This window comes from Simochromis diagramma, unplaced genomic scaffold (genome assembly GCF_900408965.1).
Source record: "Simochromis diagramma unplaced genomic scaffold, fSimDia1.1 OVJJ01000802.1, whole genome shotgun sequence".
Classification (NCBI taxonomy): domain Eukaryota; kingdom Metazoa; phylum Chordata; class Actinopteri; order Cichliformes; family Cichlidae; genus Simochromis; species Simochromis diagramma.
Genome location: NW_024387492.1, coordinates 12,015,445 through 12,035,403, shown reverse-complemented (window position 1 = coordinate 12,035,403; position 19,959 = coordinate 12,015,445). Strand labels below are relative to the sequence as shown.

At 39.5% G+C, this 19,959-nt stretch overlaps 1 protein-coding gene across 1 annotated transcript in view; it reads left to right on the top strand.

The window, feature by feature from the left end:
- The window catches only part of otofa (otoferlin a), an 80,666-nt gene extending 61,803 nt beyond the window's left edge, over window positions 1-18,863 (top strand). Inside the window, 27 exon segments of the mRNA XM_040017668.1 lie at window positions 900-1,016; window positions 1,126-1,278; window positions 1,642-1,834; window positions 2,280-2,404; window positions 2,512-2,646; window positions 3,247-3,408; window positions 4,056-4,082; window positions 4,084-4,176; window positions 4,263-4,424; window positions 4,546-4,708; window positions 5,150-5,316; window positions 5,517-5,546; window positions 5,666-5,803; window positions 5,928-6,003; window positions 6,950-7,095; window positions 7,189-7,323; window positions 7,414-7,551; window positions 7,652-7,779; window positions 8,062-8,232; window positions 9,070-9,230; window positions 9,449-9,591; window positions 9,673-9,761; window positions 10,007-10,105; window positions 12,649-12,890; window positions 13,825-14,003; window positions 14,487-14,587; window positions 16,743-18,863. Of these exon segments, the coding sequence (XP_039873602.1) occupies window positions 900-1,016; window positions 1,126-1,278; window positions 1,642-1,834; window positions 2,280-2,404; window positions 2,512-2,646; window positions 3,247-3,408; window positions 4,056-4,082; window positions 4,084-4,176; window positions 4,263-4,424; window positions 4,546-4,708; window positions 5,150-5,316; window positions 5,517-5,546; window positions 5,666-5,803; window positions 5,928-6,003; window positions 6,950-7,095; window positions 7,189-7,323; window positions 7,414-7,551; window positions 7,652-7,779; window positions 8,062-8,232; window positions 9,070-9,230; window positions 9,449-9,591; window positions 9,673-9,761; window positions 10,007-10,105; window positions 12,649-12,890; window positions 13,825-14,003; window positions 14,487-14,587; window positions 16,743-16,923 (3,654 nt within the window). The 3' untranslated portion in view covers window positions 16,924-18,863.
- Window positions 18,864-19,959: the final 1,096 nt, after the last annotated feature.

The window sequence follows — 19,959 nt, the reverse complement described above, 5'->3', positions numbered from 1 at the left end:
GCATTTGCAACATTACCAACACCATCACAGTCTCTCTGGTTCAGTGTTCGTATTTGGCTGTGACGCAACTTTTAATTCATTTCAAGAGGAAATGCAACAAGAATGCAAAGTGTTCAGAAAGAAAACAGAGCAGTAAACAGTGGTTTAGAGGTGGAAGGAGAAGAGAGGGTTGTAGCGCGAATAGTTTCTCATATCCGATGCTTCTGAACACTGTGCACTTATATATATATTTACTTTTATTTATCATATTTTAAAAATACCAAAGATGAATACAAACTTAAATTGTTTGTGGAAATAAAACTGATGGCAATTCATACACTTTATGTTCAACTCAGTTCAGTTTTATTTGTATAGTGCCATTTTACAACAATATTCCCCACAAGGTGCTTTATAGTGTGAAGTAGAGATACTACAGTTTAAAAAAACAACAACAACAATTAGACTACGGCTTTTAGCAAGAAATGGCGATGGTGGGAAGAAAGAACTCTGTTTTGACAGGAAGAGACCTCCACGAGGGGCAGCCATGCGCTGCAACTTGCTTGGGAGTGAAGGGGAAAGAAAAGAGAATAGATAAATGAGCGCATACAGAGAACATGAATAGCAAAAATGATAAAACAAACTATGGGGGAGAGAAGAAAAAAGTTGCAATCGTGACATTTAAATGCATCAGGTGTGAAAAGAGGGGAGTGGAGAAGTGCTCATGGGATGTCCCCCACTAGCCTGAACTTAAAGCAGCATAATAAGCATCACCTGATCCACCCTAAACTATAGTTAAACTATAGCCCAAACTGGTAGCTGCTTCCACATATGTATGTCTCTAAGGTGTTGTAACTCTTTACTGTACTGCACCAATAAAGCACCGTATGCCTCATTACCACTAATTATCTCTCCTCCTGCAGGACAGCATGGGCCAACAGGCTAAGCAGATTAGGACTCAGGTGAAGAAAAACACAGTCAGAGACAAACTCAAGCTGGTGCAGAACTTCCTGCAGAAGCTTCGCTTCCTTGCTGATGAGGTAGAGATGCAATCCCTCGTTGTGTGACCCTTGGACATTTAAAGTGTTAAGACATCATCAGGTATGGAACTAGAAATAATGAGAATGGTCCTCTGTCTTCACTGTCCAGCCTCAGCACAGCATCCCGGATGTTTTCATTTGGATGATGAACAACAATAAGCGCATTGCTTATGCACGAATACCTTCCAAAGACATCCTGTACTCCATAGTGGATGAGGAAACTGGCAAAGACTGTGGAAAAGTCAAAGCTGTATTCCTTAAGGTGCAGTAATCTCTCCCTACTCTCAGCTTGTTATATTAAAAGACACTTTATATTTTCATGTTTAACTCTCACCACTGTGCCTGTGAAAGCTGCTTTATTAATTGTCTAGACACAAATTACAGTATCGGTTGGTGTTAATGTGAATAGACTTGCAAATCTACTACGGCTACTTGACATGTTTAGATTGGCCTATGCTGCGACATTGTCTGAATAATGGTTAAAATAGTAATTTCAAAGTAAGGATCTATGCATGCATTCTTAATGTTAAGCTATACAAGTGACTAAGCAAACCAGCATATTTTCCAGTAGTAGTTAAATTTTTTTGATTACTTGGTTTATTGTTTCTCTTATCTATGTCCGCAGCTTCCTGGTAAGAAGGGTTTTGGTCCTGCAGGCTGGACAGTTCAGGCTAAACTGGAGTTATATCTATGGCTGGGCCTCAACAAGCAGAGGAAAGATTTTCTCTGTGGACTGCCAAATGGTTTTGAAGAGATTAAAGCCACTAAAACTGGCCCTGGTCTTCACTCGATGCCCCCCGTCGGCCTCGTCTATGACAGTAAGCACTGTACACACAAAACATGACAAACTCTGGAACTTTTACACATCTGAGAAGCAGATCTGGACTCATCATTTTTGTTAGTGCCAAATAATTAGGCAGGAAATACTCCCATCATAGAAAGTACCTGTAACTCTAACATGGATATTTTATCTTTTGAATACTTTGTCTTTTGTATTATAGTAAAGTCCTCTTTTTTTTAATTTTCACTCCCCATAATTTGCTTCATTTTGTATCGCCTGATTTGCCATTAACGTTTAACTCTAAAATCAATTCTAGGCAAAACGCACACAAACAAAAAAGTCAGTCAGAAATCAGATATTGATTTCAATTGATCGCCTTTACTTTGTGGCTCAATTTTCTAACCTCAGTCTAACATTGCTCACAAAGGGGATTGCATGTCAGTTAATGTGATGTGATATTTGTCTTTGTGTGCATCCAATAGTGAAGCAGGTGTTCCAGCTGAGAGCACACATGTACCAGGCTCGCAGTCTGTTTGCTGCTGATAGCAGTGGCCTTTCAGACCCATTTGCGCGGGTCTTCTTTTCCACACACAGCCAGGTTACTGAGGTAAAATGAGTGCCTGCACATGCAGAGACTGTGTTTGTGTCTATGCTGATTATGCAAAACTAAACTTAGTATTTGTGTGTGTGTGTGTGTGTGTGTGTGTGCTGCAGGTTCTGAGTGAGACTCTTTGCCCTACTTGGGATCAGCTGCTGGTGTTTGATGATGTGGAGCTGTTTGGTGAGGCCAGTGAGCTGAGAGACGATCCTCCAATCATTGTGGTTGAAATCTACGATCAGGACACTGTGGTAGGATCCTGTTCTGCAAGAATGAGCGAATGGAAGGATGCTATATACTCAAACTGCATGCTAAAATGTTTTAAATGAGTTAGTGTGTGCTAATAAAGCTCTAAATGTGCTTTGCTTCTCCATCCCTTATGTTCTTAATGTCTGCCCACCCTTGTCTCACTCCACTCTGTCCTTCAACTAAACTCTGACCTCAATTATGTTGTGCTGGCTAAATAGAGTGACAGAGCATTGCTACTGTAATGTGTCAATGTATTCTAATTTTTCTAAAATAACTTTCTTAAAATTTGATCTCTTTTTTCTCTAACTAGATTTAAAAAAATCTTTGCAAAATGTGCATTTCTACTTCAGCAGCGAGGATACTTTTAGGAGTCCTAGTGGCATCCTAAGACCTAGACCTCTCTTATTTGTTCAGATTGTACTGTAATAATCATTTGAGACACATATTTGTTTAATAAGAAGATTGAGATTTTTACTTTTAACCTTGAGCCACCAATAATGATACCCATTTGGTGCCACACAGACTGCACTTCCCACACCCATGTCTAACCCCGTATCCCCTTATTGCCTTGGCCGTCTGCTGTTACACATTGTGGTGTACAGGGTAAGGCAGAGTTCATAGGTCGGACCTTTGCAAAGCCCACCATCAAGATGTGTGATGAGCATTATGCACCCCCGAGGTTCCCGCCACAGCTGGAGTACTTCCAGATTTACAGGGGGAACTGCACTGCCGGGGAGCTTCTGGCCGCTTTTGAGCTGCTGCAGGTAACACATGGAACAATGTCTGAATACACTCGTAAATATCTCTCTCCGTGTAAAAAATTATGTCTCACTCTTTAATTCTTTTCCTACTTTTCCTTTCTTAAATTGGCCTGTAAACTCTCTACATTATCACTATTTCTTGTATTTGACACTGACAAACCTTTTCTATTTACCCGTCTCTCCTCCCAATACAACCAATCCCATTTTCTCCTTTTATGTTTCTTTTCCAACTTATCCCTCCACTTCCCCTTTGAATCACCCTTCTTTTTCTTTAAAATATCGATTTTCTATGTCTTTCTTCTCCTGCTGCCTACAGATACCCTTTGATGCAGAGGAGATCAGGCGAGCTCTGATTGCTGTCCATAATTTTGCTGTTCCTCAGATAAAGGTTTTCTTTTCCTTCTCTCTTTTCAGCCAGATTTATCTTACTGTCTGGCAACAGTGTTTTCAATGTGGGCAATAGATTGTGCTTTTTTCTCTGCCAACAAGACATTAATAATTCCCTTTTTTAAACTTTCTTCTTAAAGTTGTTCTTTAAAGAGAAAAACTGCGTTAACTGAACAACTTTGAGGGCTGTGGGTCGTAAAGCTGATAAAGTGCTCTCAGAAGGCTTCCAACTTGGTTTAGTTCCCTTCTCTCCCCCTAATTAGATTGGTCAAGGAGGCAGGTCTGACCTCCCCCCCCCTTGAGGGGCCGACGGATTCAGAGCGTGGACCCATCCTCCCTGTGCCGCTGGGCATCCGGCCAGTACTGAGTCGCTACCGCATAGAGGTGAATTTGAACTACTACTCTGGCTGTGTGTTCTGAGCTTTTTAAACCCCCCTTCCTTATCACATCCCAGTTGTTCTCTGGCTCAGGTTTTGTTCTGGGGATTAAGGGACCTGAAGAGAATCAACTTAGCTCAGGTGGATAGGCCCCGTGTGGACATAGAGTGTGCAGGCAGAGGTGTTCAATCTGCGCTCATCCAGAACTACAAGAAGAATCCCAATTTCAGCACCCTGGTCAAATGGTTTGAAGTGGTAAGTGCATCGATCATTTGATATTTAGACCCATTGAAAATGGTTGCTTAGATGTTAAATCGACATCCTTGTAGAAAACATTACTCTTGACTAGAATTTTTTTTCTCCATTTTGATCATAGGACCTTCCAGAAAATGAGCTTCTCCATCCCCCTCTCAATATTCGGGTGGTGGACTGCCGAGCATTTGGCCGCTACATCCTGGTGGGGTCACATGCTGTGAGCAGCCTGAGACGTTTCATTTACAGCGCTCCAGACAAGACCTCCAACAACTGGGCGACCGCAGGTGCTGACCATCATGTGATGAATTAGTTAATAAGGGCTCTATTAGCTGTAACATGAGTGTGTGAACCACCAGCTCTTTTTGTCAACACTGTGCAATACTGAGTACTAAATAACAGTGTAATATCTGCAGTAGCAGTTGGTAATAAAGGTTTTAAGTGAAACACATGAAATGCAGTCTTTCAGAAATGTCTTTTCTCAGTTTTTTGTTTCCTTTTTTCTAAAAAAAAGACTTGAAGAATGTGATCAAACATTTGAGATAATGTTTGTAAATCCTCTTAATATAGTCTGTTCTGTAATAACTTTACTGATTTCATCACTTGCTTTCTGCTCTGACCACTTTTTTCCTGTCTACATCCTCCCTTTATCCCTTCTCTCCTCGCTCCTCTCTCGCATGTCCTTTCCTTCCACCCTCTGCTGCCTTTAACCTTCGCCTGCACACCAGCTAAGCTAATGAATGGCTACATGGTCCTGACCAATGGCGGACCCCAGCCCCGCTCCTCACCCAGCCTTTCCCCCCGCTCCTTCTCTCGCCCCGCAGGTGACATCGTTGTCAACATGGATGGAGATCCTCCAGTCCGAAAGATGGACACCGTCGTCAAGTTAGACGCAGTAAGCTTTTCATTAAGCTTGTGCACAGTGGATTTCTATAAACTGTATGTTTATATGGTGTATTTGTAGCTGGTGGTAGTAGAAGTCCTGCTTTATGTTCAGTCCTCTTTACCTGCCTCTGTACATGTGCCAGTCATACCTGCGCCATCCGCCGTGTGTATTAATCCTTGTGTTGTTTTATGTGACGCCCCCTACTGTAGACGTCTGATGCTGTTGTAAAAGTTGACATGGTGAGTAGTCCTCTTGCAGAAACTGAGCAATAAAAATACGTCCCACTGTCCGCTGGTGTGTCATTATAAATAAGAAGTCAATCTACTGAGGGTCAGTTTATGTCTGCCCTTCTTTTAAGATTGAGGAACAAAGTGACAAAGACAAAAAGAAGAAAAAGAAGAAAAAGAAGGGAGGAATGGAGGAAGAGGATGAGCCAGATGAGAGTGTTCTGGACTGGTGGTCTAAATATTTTGCTTCCATAGAGACACTAAAGGAGGTTTGTCCCTTTGAATACAGTCAATTCTGTTTGCTTCTACACGTGTTTTTCTGAGTCCTACGGGACTTTTTCTCACAAGCACAATCCTATTAGACTGACAAATACTTCTCGCTTGGTTTTTCAGATCCTCAGAGCCCAGGAGGCAGCTCAGGCAGAGGCCGAGGAGAGAGAGGACATCGAGATAGCAGCTGAAACGGCAGGTATTGAACTCTACCAAATCAGTAATGCTGCCTGCCAGCATGCAGCTGTGGCTGAAGTCGAAGAGTCTGGTGCTTTGATGCTTTCCTTTTTTATCTCCCTTGGAATAGGGCCATGCTAAATGAAACAGAAGAAGATGTCGTCATGTAGTTTATCTCACAGAATTCAAATTTCAGTCCACTTTTGTGACTGGTAGCCTCACTTTATCTTTTTTTAATTTCATTTACACTTTTGGTAATGAAGTGTTAATTTTCACACGGTTGTCAACATTTACGTGACCACAATGTCGCTAATATTGAATGTTAGGCTGTGGTTTTGCAAACATGGACCTACTATATCCCTGACTGTTTTCGGTTCCTTGAACTATCATGTAGTAGCATGAGAGGCATCATATGTGTTTGTTGCTCTTCCTCTCTTTCGTCCCATGAATCCATCATTCATTTGTGCAGAGCTGAACATCATAATCATTTTTCACATTAGCATGACCTCCCAGCTATGCAGTACAGATGAAAGCTGGAGGAGAAAGGTCTGCTTTATTAATCATCAGAAATAAAATTATTAAATACTTTTTATTGCATAAAATGATTCACTGAAACTGCAATAAAAATCAGGTGCTAGGCGAGTCGTATGAAGAAAGATCATTTTTAAGTTCACAGTTAAAATTTTACTATTCTTTGTACAAGCAAAATGCAGTTCTTGTTGTAATCTGTTCTCAAAATAAAGTTTCTCAATATGTGACTGTCACTCTTCTCGATCACCATTCTTTTTTCAGAGAATGTCAAAAGATAATAAATAAAATCTCCGCAAACTGGGAAATTTAGTCCCCTGATAAAGACCTGTCAGCTTTCATGTTATATAATGTGTAGTGGTGCATGCAACCCTGCCACCTATGTCTTCATGTCTTCATCCCGTATGTCTGTCTTCACCTCCATTCATGGTTTCAATCAGATGTCAAACTCGATGAACTTCTTCTGAAAGGCTCCAAGACGAAGGAAAGGGGCAAAGAGAAGAAGAACTCTAAGGACAAGAGGAAGGGTCAGGCTGCAGATGGCTCCGAGAGGCGACCAGTGAAAGCAAAAGTGGATGAGCTAGTGGTGAATATGCCATTAACAGTCATACAAAAGCTAGCCAGCACACGTTAATGTCCCTGCACACTTAAAGTTTTTCTGTTTGCCGGTTTATTTCAGGTGTACAACAAGGAGCTTGAGAGTGAATATGGCAACTTTGAAGACTGGCTTCACACGTTCAACCTGTACAGAGGAAAGGCTGGGGATGACGACGAACACACTCTGGATGATGACAGGATTGTTGGTAGATTCAAGGTGGGAAAACACTGTCTAAGAACTGTTACTTGTCAGACTACACTAACAGAAAATACAATATATAAATATAAATTTTTTTTCATCAATCAGGGATCCTTGTGTATATATAAGTTACCTGTATCTGAAGAGATCACAAGAGAAGCAGGATTTGATCCTAACATGGGGATGTTCCAGAGCATCCCGCACAACGATCCTGTCAACGTCCTCGTTCGTGTCTATGTGGTCAGGGTAGGTGGCCTTCTTTGTGTCTAAATCTGTGCCACAGTCATAAAAACTAAGTGTATGAAAATAAAATGAATATTTTTTCTCTCTTCTCTTTGTTTTCCAGGCTACAGACCTCCATCCTGCTGATATAAATGGGAAAGCTGACCCATACGTTGTCATTAAGCTGGGCAAATCAGAGGTCAAGGACAAAGAGAACTATATCTCCAAACAGCTCAATCCAGTATTTGGAAAGTAAGTCGAGAGAAATTTTGAATCACTTTGTCGTTGAATGATGGAGGTGTAATAACAAAACAAGAAAAAGTTGTTGCTGCTCATCAAATTCTTGATGAGCATATATTTTTCAAAAAGTTTTACTTTTACTTTTTTAACTAAACAATGGCTGTAAATTATTTTCATGTCCTTGTATTGTGCATTTATTTCCATTCCATTGTTTACACAGTGACCCAACTTTATGTGTCAGGATCTATTGCACCTTTTGAACTATTCACATTACCCTCCACTTCCTGTCCTCAGATCATTTGACATCGAGGCCACCTTTCCCATGGAGTCTATGCTGACGGTGTCTGTGTATGACTGGGATCTGGTCGGCACAGATGACCTGATTGGTGAGACAAAGATTGACTTGGAGAACCGTTTCTACAGTAAATTCAGAGTCACCTGTGGCATTTCCTCCAGCTACTCTGTGTGAGTGTAAATCTATTTTATCCTGCTTGAGTTGTTGTTTAAGTTGTAATGCCACAATATGAAACTTAACATTTGTTTTAAGTACTTTTTTGAAATGTAGAATTCTTAGCTTAATAATAGTATAAACAAACAACTGAATTATTAAAAGTTTCCTTGGTTTGACTGCATTTGGTTTGCAGTTAAGTAGCACTTATAATATGGCTCAGTAAGAACATGATTATAGTGGGGTAACAACAGTCACTGCCTCTTTGTTGGTTAATGGTTAATATCGAGCTATTGCTTGATATTTTTAACTGGGTAATATTAGACTGTAAATAAAATTATGGGGTAATAATGTTGAAACAAATGAAAAAATTCAGTTATATAATATAATATTATGGTGAAAAAAATAGGATAACCTTGTAAAGTAATATAGGTTGATGTTTTCATATATTAGGACACCATTTCAAAATTATAATGGTGAAATTAGTTCTGTTGTATGTCCTAAAATTCTCCAAGGTAACATAATTATAAAATTTGATGCTGTCGCTTGTTACCTGGAAAACCTTTGCTGTAGTTTCTGTGTAATAACCATGAATCTGGTCTCCAAAATATAATACTACCTGTTTCTATGTAATTTCATAGTAAGAATAAAGTCAACCAAAATGCCCAGAGGTATAATAATTATCTGGGAAAAAAAAGTTTCTGTGTAATAACCATGCATCAGCCATCTTTTCTAAGCGATTTCTCTATATTGCAGCCAATAATATTTCCTACAAAAACCAAGGACCAGGAAAATACATATGCAAAACCTTTCAATGACTTACATGCTCTCTCTGTGGTATTTCTTGGTGTTAGCCATGGATATAATTCTTGGCGGGACCCTATGAAGCCCAGCCAGATCCTGGCTAAACTCTGTAAGGATGGCAAGATCGATGGACCTCATTATGGGCCAGGAGGCAAAGTCAAGGTGGCTAATCGAATCTTTACAGCACCGACAGAGATTGAGGATGAAAACGGTATTGTTATATTTTTCCTCGTGATCCTGATTAATCTTCTTTTGTCATTTTTCTATATCTCATTTATATTCCTTACATATCCATTTACACTAAGTTGGTTTTACAGAGATTTTCACATTTTCAGATTTGTTTACATTAAGATTAAGGTGAGGTGAAATACGATTTATTCCGACTTAAGCTTTTCTTGCTTTCCTCGTTGCTTACTATTATTCTATTAGGTCTAAAGAAGCAGACTGAGGAGCATTTGGCCCTCACGGTGCTGAATCACTGGGAGGAGATCCCAAGAGTTGGCTGCAAGCTCGTCCCTGAGCATGTGGAGACCCGACCCTTGCTGAACCCAGACAAACCCGGTATTGAACAGGTAGGAAAGGACTGCGTTGCTAAGACACCCAAAATGTATCTCATTGGAAATTAGAGCAGATTCTTTTTTTTTTTCTCAAAGGGCCGCATTGAGATGTGGGTGGACATGTTCCCTATGGATATGCCTGCTCCTGGACCTGCAATTGACATTTCTCCAAGAAAACCAAAGAGGTACATCCTGACTGGAGCAATAAGATGACTGTCACTTTGAAAATATTCTATGTTAATACAAAGCTATGAACTGAATATAAATATTTATTCATTGCTCTTCTCAACAGAAAGCTTTTTTTTTTTCAAGAACAAAATGTAGTTTTATCCCCTGGTTAAATTATGGTGAGTCTGTTTGACTAGTTAGCTCTAAAAATGTCAAATATAAGTCCAACTATGTGTGTTCCTTCCTCCCCCTCGCTTACCAGATATGAGCTCAGGGTGATTATTTGGAATACAGACGAAGTAATACTGGAGGACGATGATTACTTCACTGGGGAAAAGTCCAGTGACATATTTGTCAGGGGGTAGGTACAGCGGGATGGGGCAGCCAACCCTCATCCCGTGGGTGTGAGCTGTGTGTGATTTGTTTTGCAGTTAACCATTACCTTTTTTTTGTTTTGTTTTGTTTCCATTTTTCTGTGTGCGTGTTTGTGTCGTGTGTTGCGTCTCTGTGTTCGTGGCGTGTCTCCTGTCTGTCGTCCTCTCTCTCTTTCTCTGGTCAATACTCTGCTGATGTCTAGCTTTGAGCTTCGTGTTATAATTTGGAACACTGATGACGTAATTCTAGAGGACGATGCATTCATGACAGGAGAGAAGATGTCTGACATCTATGTCAGGGGGTAAACACACGAATCCATTGCATGGCTCGTAACAACAAAATACCCTGATTTACTCCTTCTGAAGCCCTTGAATCCTTTTTTTTATGACCCTCTCGTTTCTCTAACTCTGCATAGCACGCAACCTCGCTTGTCTCAAACACCCCTGTCAGCACGAAAATAAATGCATATGGAAAAACTTGCACAGAAAGGACCAAACCACATGAACAACACGTAACAGCATATAATACAAACAAATTAATGTGCCAATGCACTCACCCCCAGCCAATCCTAACAGACCCCTCCCTGAGCTTGCTTCAATCAGATGTTTCTTACTGTTGAAAGGGGGTTTTCCTCTCCACTGTCACCAAAGCACTTCCTAATGGGGGGGTCATGTGATTGTTGGGGTTTTCTCTGTTTTTTCTGTATTATTGTAGGATCTTTACCTTACAAAGGCACATTGAGGCAAATGTTGTTGTGATTTGGTGCTATATAAAGAAGATAAAATTGAATTGAACTGAACCAGTATAACCACTACTTTTAGACAATTTCGACCGACTGCAAAGATATGTCATGTGTTGACATAAAAAACTGTGGTACAAAATTCAAAATGCTTTAATCATGAATAACTAAGACTAACTTATGTTGTTCATGAACCTTCAGTTAAGGTAACACTGAGCAACAATTCCTATAATGCCAACTCACAAGACTCACATCCTATTGACAAGTCAAGGCTTGCTAATAAAGTTGTTTTGCCCTACGTACAGTTATTGGTCTCTGGTGAAATAACTTTTTTTCAAAATGCTAAAGAATTGATATTAGTTTCCAGGTAAAAATAATAATAATAATAATAACAGTATAGTTTTGTTCAATTTTTTTATTTAATGCAACCAATGCATATGGCAAATAAGACGGGCCTTTTTTTTTTTGCTGTTGTTGTCTTTTTGCTTTTGTTTTTTACAACGAGGCATTTGAGGTTTTCTCTGTGTGGTTTGGTCCTGCAGTAAATTACAAATATTAATTTATAAGATAATTTACAGTCAGGAAAAAAACTCCAGCATGGAAGTGTACTGCACAGACACAAGTATACAGGTGTTCCTGATAAACTGCTTGGTGATTGTCTGCATGCTTGTACGATCGAACTCTTGTCTTTAAAAGTGACATTGTCTTTTGCAGCCTAGACTAGATTTTTTTTTCTCATTTCATTTATGTTATTATGTTTTAGTGACTCCTCTTTCTTTACCCAAGGTGATGTGGTGTCACCTGTGGATGTGTCCCCTCAGGACTGTAGCAAACAGGGTGCCATTCTTAAACAACCCTTACAGTAAAAGATTAGGTTAACCTTCAGTTTGCACTCTAGATTTCAGTAGCAAACGTTTCAGGACAGACTGGAGAACTGTGGTTGTTTCAGATGGATCCAGTGTTGTGATACAGCATTAATGAATCACTTTTTGGGTCACGTGAATTTGGCATGTTTTCTTCCCTTTGTAACCACTTTAAAATTTGCCAGCGCCCTCTCCCTGGAGCCTTTATCTCAGTCTAATTTATGCATCTCGATTACCATATCAGCACTTTGTGATATTCATTATTTACCTGTTTTAAACTGACAAATACCTTTTGTCAGATCTTTTTTTATTTATTATTTCCTTTTTATTTCTTTTAGAATTTTCTTTTTCTTTTTTCGAGGGGTGTATTTTGAGAACTGAGAGTGCACCTTCCCTCTTGCTCCTTCTGACTTAAAGTCAACCTCACTTAACTGTTAATGAAACAGCTGCAGCTGACCATCAATGCCAGGCATCAGTCCTCCATTTGCAATTTGCAGTTTTAAATATGAAGCTTTTTTCATAAATCTGCAAGTTTTCTGTGTCCATAAAACATGGAGATTTCATAAATCTGCAAGTTTTATGGATGCATGGCTTTCTAAATAGTGCGAAACTCCAGCATCAAATCAGATTTTTATGGATTACTCAATAATGATTTTAAAGTTATCACATGTATGAAGCTGATTTGCTTTTGGGGAGCCGCATTATGTGCATTGATTCTGACCTTCTAGCATCATCTCTCTTGTTAGCTAAATAATACATTTAACAGGCCCTTTGCTCTTGTTTAAATCACTAAATTGACATCACGTAAATTTGTACATGTTGGACTTTAGAAGTGCATGGCTGACAAATCCAAAAACATCTACTTATGACACCAAACCATGATCCTGGAGATCAGACTAACTCTCACCCTTATGACCATTTACATAGATGGCTGAAAGGGCAGCAAGAGGACAAACAGGACACAGATGTGCACTATCACTCACTGACCGGTGAGGGGAACTTTAACTGGCGCTTCGTCTTCCCTTTTGATTATCTCATGGCTGAAGAGAAGATTGTCATCTCTAAGAAGGAGTCCATGTTTTCCTGGGATGAGACCGAATACAAAATCCCTCCTCGTCTCACGCTGCAGGTCTGGGATGCAGACCACTTCTCTGCTGATGATTTCCTGGGTGAGGACGAAATAATTTTTTTTTTGCAATCCTTTCATCTGACATGGACTACAGGGACAAAAGTACTGGGCCACTTACACATTTAACTTACAGGAGCTACTCAGTCAAGGATACCCATGGCATGAAGCTCGTGGCACACAGTTTTTGTGCTAATGTTAATGCCAGATGAGGTTTGGAGCTCTGTAGCCTTTGAGCCAGCAGAGCATTGGCAACTTTTATGTGCTTCAGCTCTCCGCTGCCAATTTGCAATAATACCACTTACAGTTGCCTGTGGAACATCCAGGAGGGAAGAAATTTCACAAACTGACTTGTTGCACTGTTGTTATGCCAGTCTAGTACCACACTTGCAGTCACTGAGCTCTTTAGAATAACAAATGTTTGTACAGATAGACTACAGGTAGGCATTTGCTTTTATCAGGGTCAGGGTGCCTTACTAAATTACGTCTAATAGACTTCTAATAGAAGGAGCACTGACAGTAACTACAATCTCACAAATGCTCATGTAGTTCTGCTGTAGTTTCAGCCAGCCATACTCTTAGCTGCTTATCCAGTTCAGTGTCTTGGAGAGCCTATCCCAGTTGTCAGAGGGCAAGAGGAGGAGGACAGGTCAACAATCCATCACAGGCCCAATACAGAGAGAGAGAGAGAAAGAACTGTCCACACTCACACTGACACCTACGGTTAATTTAAAATCACCAATGAACCTAACATGCATGTCTCTGGACTTGGAGAGAAAGCCAGGGTACCCAGAGAGAACTCATGCAGGCACAGGAGGAACAAAGGAGCAGTTAGTTTGATATAAATGCATTTTATGGATGACTTTCTTTGTAGCTGTTTGTTTTCAGCTAAGTCATCCTTTTCTTAACATCCTCAGTGTATAAAAAAAGAGTACTGGCTATTCCAAATTGACTTATTTTGCTTTCACCATTCCCAGGTGCAATCGAGCTGGACCTAAACCGTTTTCCTCGGGGCGCAAAGACAGCCAAGCAGTGCACTCTTGACATGATTCGAAATGAGCAGGATCTGCCAACCATTTCGATCTTTAAACAAAAGAGGGTTAAAGGATGGTGGCCATTCGTAGCCCGTAATGAGAATGATGAAATGGAGCTCACGGTAAGACAGTCAAGAGTGAAAATGAGCAAAATCATGACTGGTTTATTATGATTCTTATGATAATACTTATAATACTTAGAAAGACATTTTCAAGGTAGTAAAGCTTGGTGTAGAATTAGCGGTATAAGGGGGGGATAAGTGAACATACATAAAATTGAGAGTTTAGTTCAAAGCAAACCTTTCTTCTGAAGAGAATTGTGTGTGTGTGTGTGTGTGTGTGTGTGTGTGTGTGTGTGTGTGTGTGTGTGTGTGTGTGCGTGTGTGTGTGTGTGTGTGTGTGCATTAATCCACCTGTGTTCACAATATATGATATCTTCTAAAAATCCTTCAGATTGAAAAAGTAGAGGAAAAGAAAATGTTTTTTCATTTAAATTCTTATACTACATGAATATCCTCTTTACCCAAAAACAGATATTTTATAGTCAGCATTTTGTATGTGGTAGGACTTCTTTATTTTGAGTTCTGTTTTCAATGTCATTACAGGGGAAAGTTGAAGCTGAGCTTCACCTAGTGACAGCAGAGGAAGCAGAGAAAAGCCCTGTAGGACTGGGACGAAATGAGCCAGATCCACTGGAAAAACCAAAGTAAGATATTAACGGGTTATGTTTAAAAAAAAATATACAAGAACTTGTGTTTTGCAAACACACACACACACACACACTGGTTTCAGAGTTAAAAAATTTGAACGCTTGTCTGGAACAGAAAAAGACAGACATGAGCAAGTGTTTAACTTTGTCTTTAGGAAAATCATTCTATCAGTGCAAAAAGCAGTGTTTCTAAAACATCATAAGGTGCTGCCACTTAAAATTCTATATTTTTTTTAAAGATGTAAAACATTTTCCAGTTAGGCTCTAGCATTGCTTTCTGCACTGTCAAAAGGCCACTGTTACACACTCGTTACTCCTCCTATCATCTCTTCAACTGTCTCCCTGTCTTTCCCCTCATCCCTCCCCTTTCATGTGCGTGTTATTCTTCTCCTTACCCTCCCCCCACCCTCCCCCTTATTTGCCTCAACTGCATTCCTTCCCTCCCTCTTTCTCTTCCTTCTCCCGCAAAGTCGCCCGGACACCAGTCTTATGTGGTTTCTGACCCCTCTGAAGTCCATTCGTTACTTCATCTGGCACAACTACCGCTGGCTGATCCTCAAGGTCTTGGGGCTGATTCTGCTGCTGCTCATGCTGGGCCTCTTCCTCTACTCAATCCCTGGTTACCTGGTCAAGAAGATGCTGGGGGCCTGATGCGCTGGTAGCCTCCGCCCCCTCTTCACTTAGTCTGCTTCTCTTTTTGCCCCTTTTGCGTCCTGGATTCTTCTCTCTTAACTTTAGCTCCTCTCCTTTTTTTCCAGCCAAGCTCAGTTTCTTAGTCTTCTCTGTTGTCTTAGAAGTAGACTAGTCGTCTGTGTCCTTTATTGTATCTTGTCTTAGCCCTGTGTGCAAGTCAGTGTCATTTGCCACCAAGCGTCATTATAAATCTTGTTACCACCCATATTGTGACCAACTGTTTAGTATGCACACATGTAGGGATGCTTTGACTTAAGGTGAACAAGGTGGTTGAAATATCCATGTTCTTATCAAGTGGGATGATTGGTAGAGAAGGGAAAAGTATAGACAAATTAAAAATTACATAATTCTAAAGATGTGAGGGTTAAAATGTATATATATATATTTTTTTAATCCAAAAATGACAAAATGAAGTCAAAACTTTTAATGGTAGTTGAATAGTGGCTCCAAGAATGCAAAGCCCATGAGGCAAAACTACAAAGAAACATCAACAAATGCAAGGATTACACTATGATGAGAAACAGACAAAGGACATAGGGAGACATGGAGCTATATATACACACATAAGGTAATCAAGAGAAGTTGAAACATCAGGGGTAACAAATCACAGCTGAAAGAAGTTCAAACAAGACATAGGCAGCAAAATTAAATGAAAGTCACAAGAAATGACAGAGTTTCAAAAGTATCAAGAGTATCAAAATAAAACGGACAAAAACAGGGAAATACCAAACACAGGGAAAAAAAAGACAAAACCCCGAAACCTGAAAATTATATCAATGATTATATTAATAAAACCTGTGTTTAAGCATATTAAACCGTAGTTGTTTGCTTACAAGCAAAAAAATATAAAAAGAGTTCCTATATTTTTTAGTAATGTTGTGCTAAGTATTTTTGCATATACTTTGTGGGCATTTCAACATCGTATCTAGGCAAACGAGTCCATCGGCCATCTACAATATGAAAGAATCTCATCCCATTTTATGAGAAAAAAACCTGTGAATTGTAATGCACTATAAGCTGTATGAGTGCCTACATCCAGGATATTTCTGGATTCTGGTTTCCAGGGTGGGGAGCGGTGGGGGGCAATAAGCATCTGTTGCAAACATTTGCCAGAAATGTCAGTCTTTTGAGCTGTTGGTCAATCATCATCCACTCATTTACATGTGTCAACATACTCAATCTGCATAATAGAAAGCTTCCATTCTGTGATGTGTTTTTTTGCTCCTGTGAAACATAATACTGATAGAAATGTGAACCGTGAGCATGCATATTATTGCAACATGGCTTACTAACGCCAGCTTTCTCTTTCTGTCCTACTCCTCTTTATTTGCTCCCTTTCATTGTCCACTATTACTCACCCCTTCTCACCCTCCTTTAACTCAACACTCCTTCCACTTCCATGTTTTCCTCACCATTTCTTTATTTTCATCCTCTTAAAAACTCCACCTGAACCATCCAGTCGCCCAGACACCACCTTCCTGTGGTTCCTGAGCCCGCTGAAAGCAATCCGCTACCTGGTGTGCAACCGCTACAAGTGGCTGATCATCAAGATAGTGCTGGCCCTGCTGCTGCTTATCATGGTGGGCCTCTTCCTCTACAGCATGCCAGGCTACCTTGTCAAGAAGCTGCTGGGGGCCTAAGTCACTGCTAGGGGGGTGGGGAGGGGAAGGGTGGCTACATGGATAGATGGATGGATAAGTGAAAGGGAGCAACACTGATGGGAGACAAGACTGCTATGTTTTCTCCTCTCTAATCCAATCTGAGCTTCATAATCAGCTCACACCTTCCCCTCTTAGCGCTGAAAGGAGAAGGGAACACCATCGAAAGTGACTGCCCCACTGCCCCTTCCTTGCCCCCCTGGCTCCCAAGTAATGAAGATCCAACTAACAACTCTGCAAAACAGCTAACAAATCTAATGCACAATATTTGGACTCCATCCTTTTAAACGATTGCACAGAAATTACATGGCACAAAGTAACCCCCGATCGAACCTGAAAATCCTCTGAAGCAATGCTACATGAAAGTGGGTGGTTCTGTATTTGTTTCAGCCTTCAGTTTATTTTATATGTTCCAGGGTTAGTGGTCAGGCGATTGCACTTTCAAGTCATACTATATGAGCTCTTGTTACTGTTTTAGCTTAAGAGGGAATGGACAAAACTTTGGGTAACACTTTAACCCTGCCACCATTTTATTTATAAGCACTATATTGAATAAATGGTTTGTGGTGTGGTGTTATAATGTAGAGAAATTGAACATAGTGTTAGTTCAGGCAGGCCTCAAAGTCCCCACAGATCAACTGATATCAATTAGCCCACAGCTAATGGCTCAGATTATATTTATCTATTAGATTCTATTTAGGATGTTTTAGCCAGCCTACAGTTGCTCCATGTGGCAAGCTGCTTCGCAAACCACATTCATTCCAGTTCCTCCTTCTAATGCTGTTTGCTCATTATGTTCTGAGACATAATGAGTGTTGCATCATGTCTCAGAACAGAGTAAATATAAATTACTGCAGATGGAAATATCTCTGAAATTTAAGGACCTTTGAAGTCATTATTGATGTGGAGTACTTGTCAACAGCTATAACTTATTCCGTAATGATATAATAATTCTTTATCTGTTTATAACCCAGCTTTCTCTAGTCACTGCTCTCACGAGAAGTTATATTTTCATTAGAGTTTGTTATAAACTGTATATGAAATTTCGATTCAGTGCTTATAAATACTAAATGAGGTTAAAGTGTTACCTTTTTAACTGTTATTGGTATTGCAGTTTTTGCACACTTATATAGTAATAATAATAAGGAAACAAAAATAATTCTATTTTCCTAGTAAATTTCAGTGAGACATAGAACAAGATGACTTAGTTATTAATTGTTTAATTAATGAGCATTTTGTGGTGTTTAGTTTATCTGCAGTTTTAAAGATTTCTCCTTAAGAATAAAAACAAAAACTGATTTTGCAAATGATTCAAATCTCCCCCTCATTTTTATAATTGTGTTATTGTGCAAGCACGGGTGTTCACAGCAGCTTCCCTCTGGATGTCCTGAGTTTTTTGTGTGTGTGTAATTATGTAAATGCTCTCCAGCCTCGTCTTCTGACTCATAAACGTCACTCATAAAAATCCCAGAGAAAATTAAAATAAATAATTTGTGATTATCATTTTGACCAGGGTCTGTTTAATAATCCTCCAAAGTTACAGACATGTAAAGGTGATCACTGTTGGCTACAGTATATGTTAATATGCATGCATCACTGTGATAACTGACCAAAGTGGTCATGTGTGTTAGCATGACTTGTCTTTCCAGCTCGACGCAAACCAAATCACCAACCCTGTTGTCTTTAACGTTAACGAAAATGTAAAGATGATTTTTATGGGAATATTAGTCAAATAAGTCGGGGGTTGCTTCTGAAAACTCTGTTTTTGTCTCCAGACAAAAGTGTGTGGTGTCCTTTACTTTTAGTTTGCCTGTGGTTGGAACCTTTGCTTGTGATACTGTGTTTCACTGTCTGCAATAAACTTGCCTGTTTTTACAATGGGTTTGTGTATTTATATACATTATATACATTAGGGCTGTTCTATATAACGATATATATCGGATGACAATATAAAAACGTCTATCGTTTCATTTTACACTATCGTTTGTTTCGTGGTGTCGCAAAATAAACTGTTTACAGCAATATTTTTTCATCCTTTTGATGGTCACTGTAGTGGCTATATTAATTAATTCTTTCTCTCTTTCTCTTATATTTAATATAACCACACTACTGAGGACAAGCGCCTGTTTTATGCGTTGTGGTTAGCAACAACTACGGTAACACCATCGCGTGTCCGCTTGTTTATGTTTCACATAAACCTTTCACAATAAAGCTCAAGATCCTGTTGAGACTTTTCAAAATAAACTGAATCACGTGAAAGAGCAGATTTATTTACGGATGAGAAATAAAAAAAAAGAGCCGCCAGGTGCTAAAAAAAATAAAAAAAATAAACCTTAGACTCAAACGTTAGAACAGCCTTTTCCCCGCAGCACTCCCTGTAATAAATTCTCACAAAGAAAACGGCAGGCCGTTACAACTTGTGTCTAAAAATGTATAGTTTCATGCATGGGTTAAAACACTCGACTCCAGGTACACTACGCGCAGCTGGAAACACTTCCCGCAAGACGAGCTCCCCGAGATTAACATAATTTACAGAAAATGTTACATTTTTGTGATTTATATCGTTATCATGCATGAGCCTGCATGAGTTCTCAAACAGCTGACAAGGATGCCATTAATGTTTACATCCTGTCCTGCTGTGATGAGCATTAAGTTCAGTTTCATTGTTTAGCCAAAACCCTGAGCACTAAATCCTCACTAAAGGATTCATTTAGATTTAAAGATCTGATTTGGGTTAAAATAAATAAATTAATAGAATATTAAAAGTGAGAAAAAAATGAATGACTAAGCTGGTATCTAACACACTAACTTAGACGTTTTCATCCAACTGTCCCACTTACTATTTATTTTAGACAGGAGTGTCGCATTTGTTTTTACTAAGTTCCAGACTGGGAAATAAGAATGGCTTAAAGAACTGCAGAGATATAGACATATATAGCTATATAGATTGACATGCTTAACTAACATAATTATTTTGTTGCACACAAAACCCTCAACCAGTACACTAAAATGTTTTTT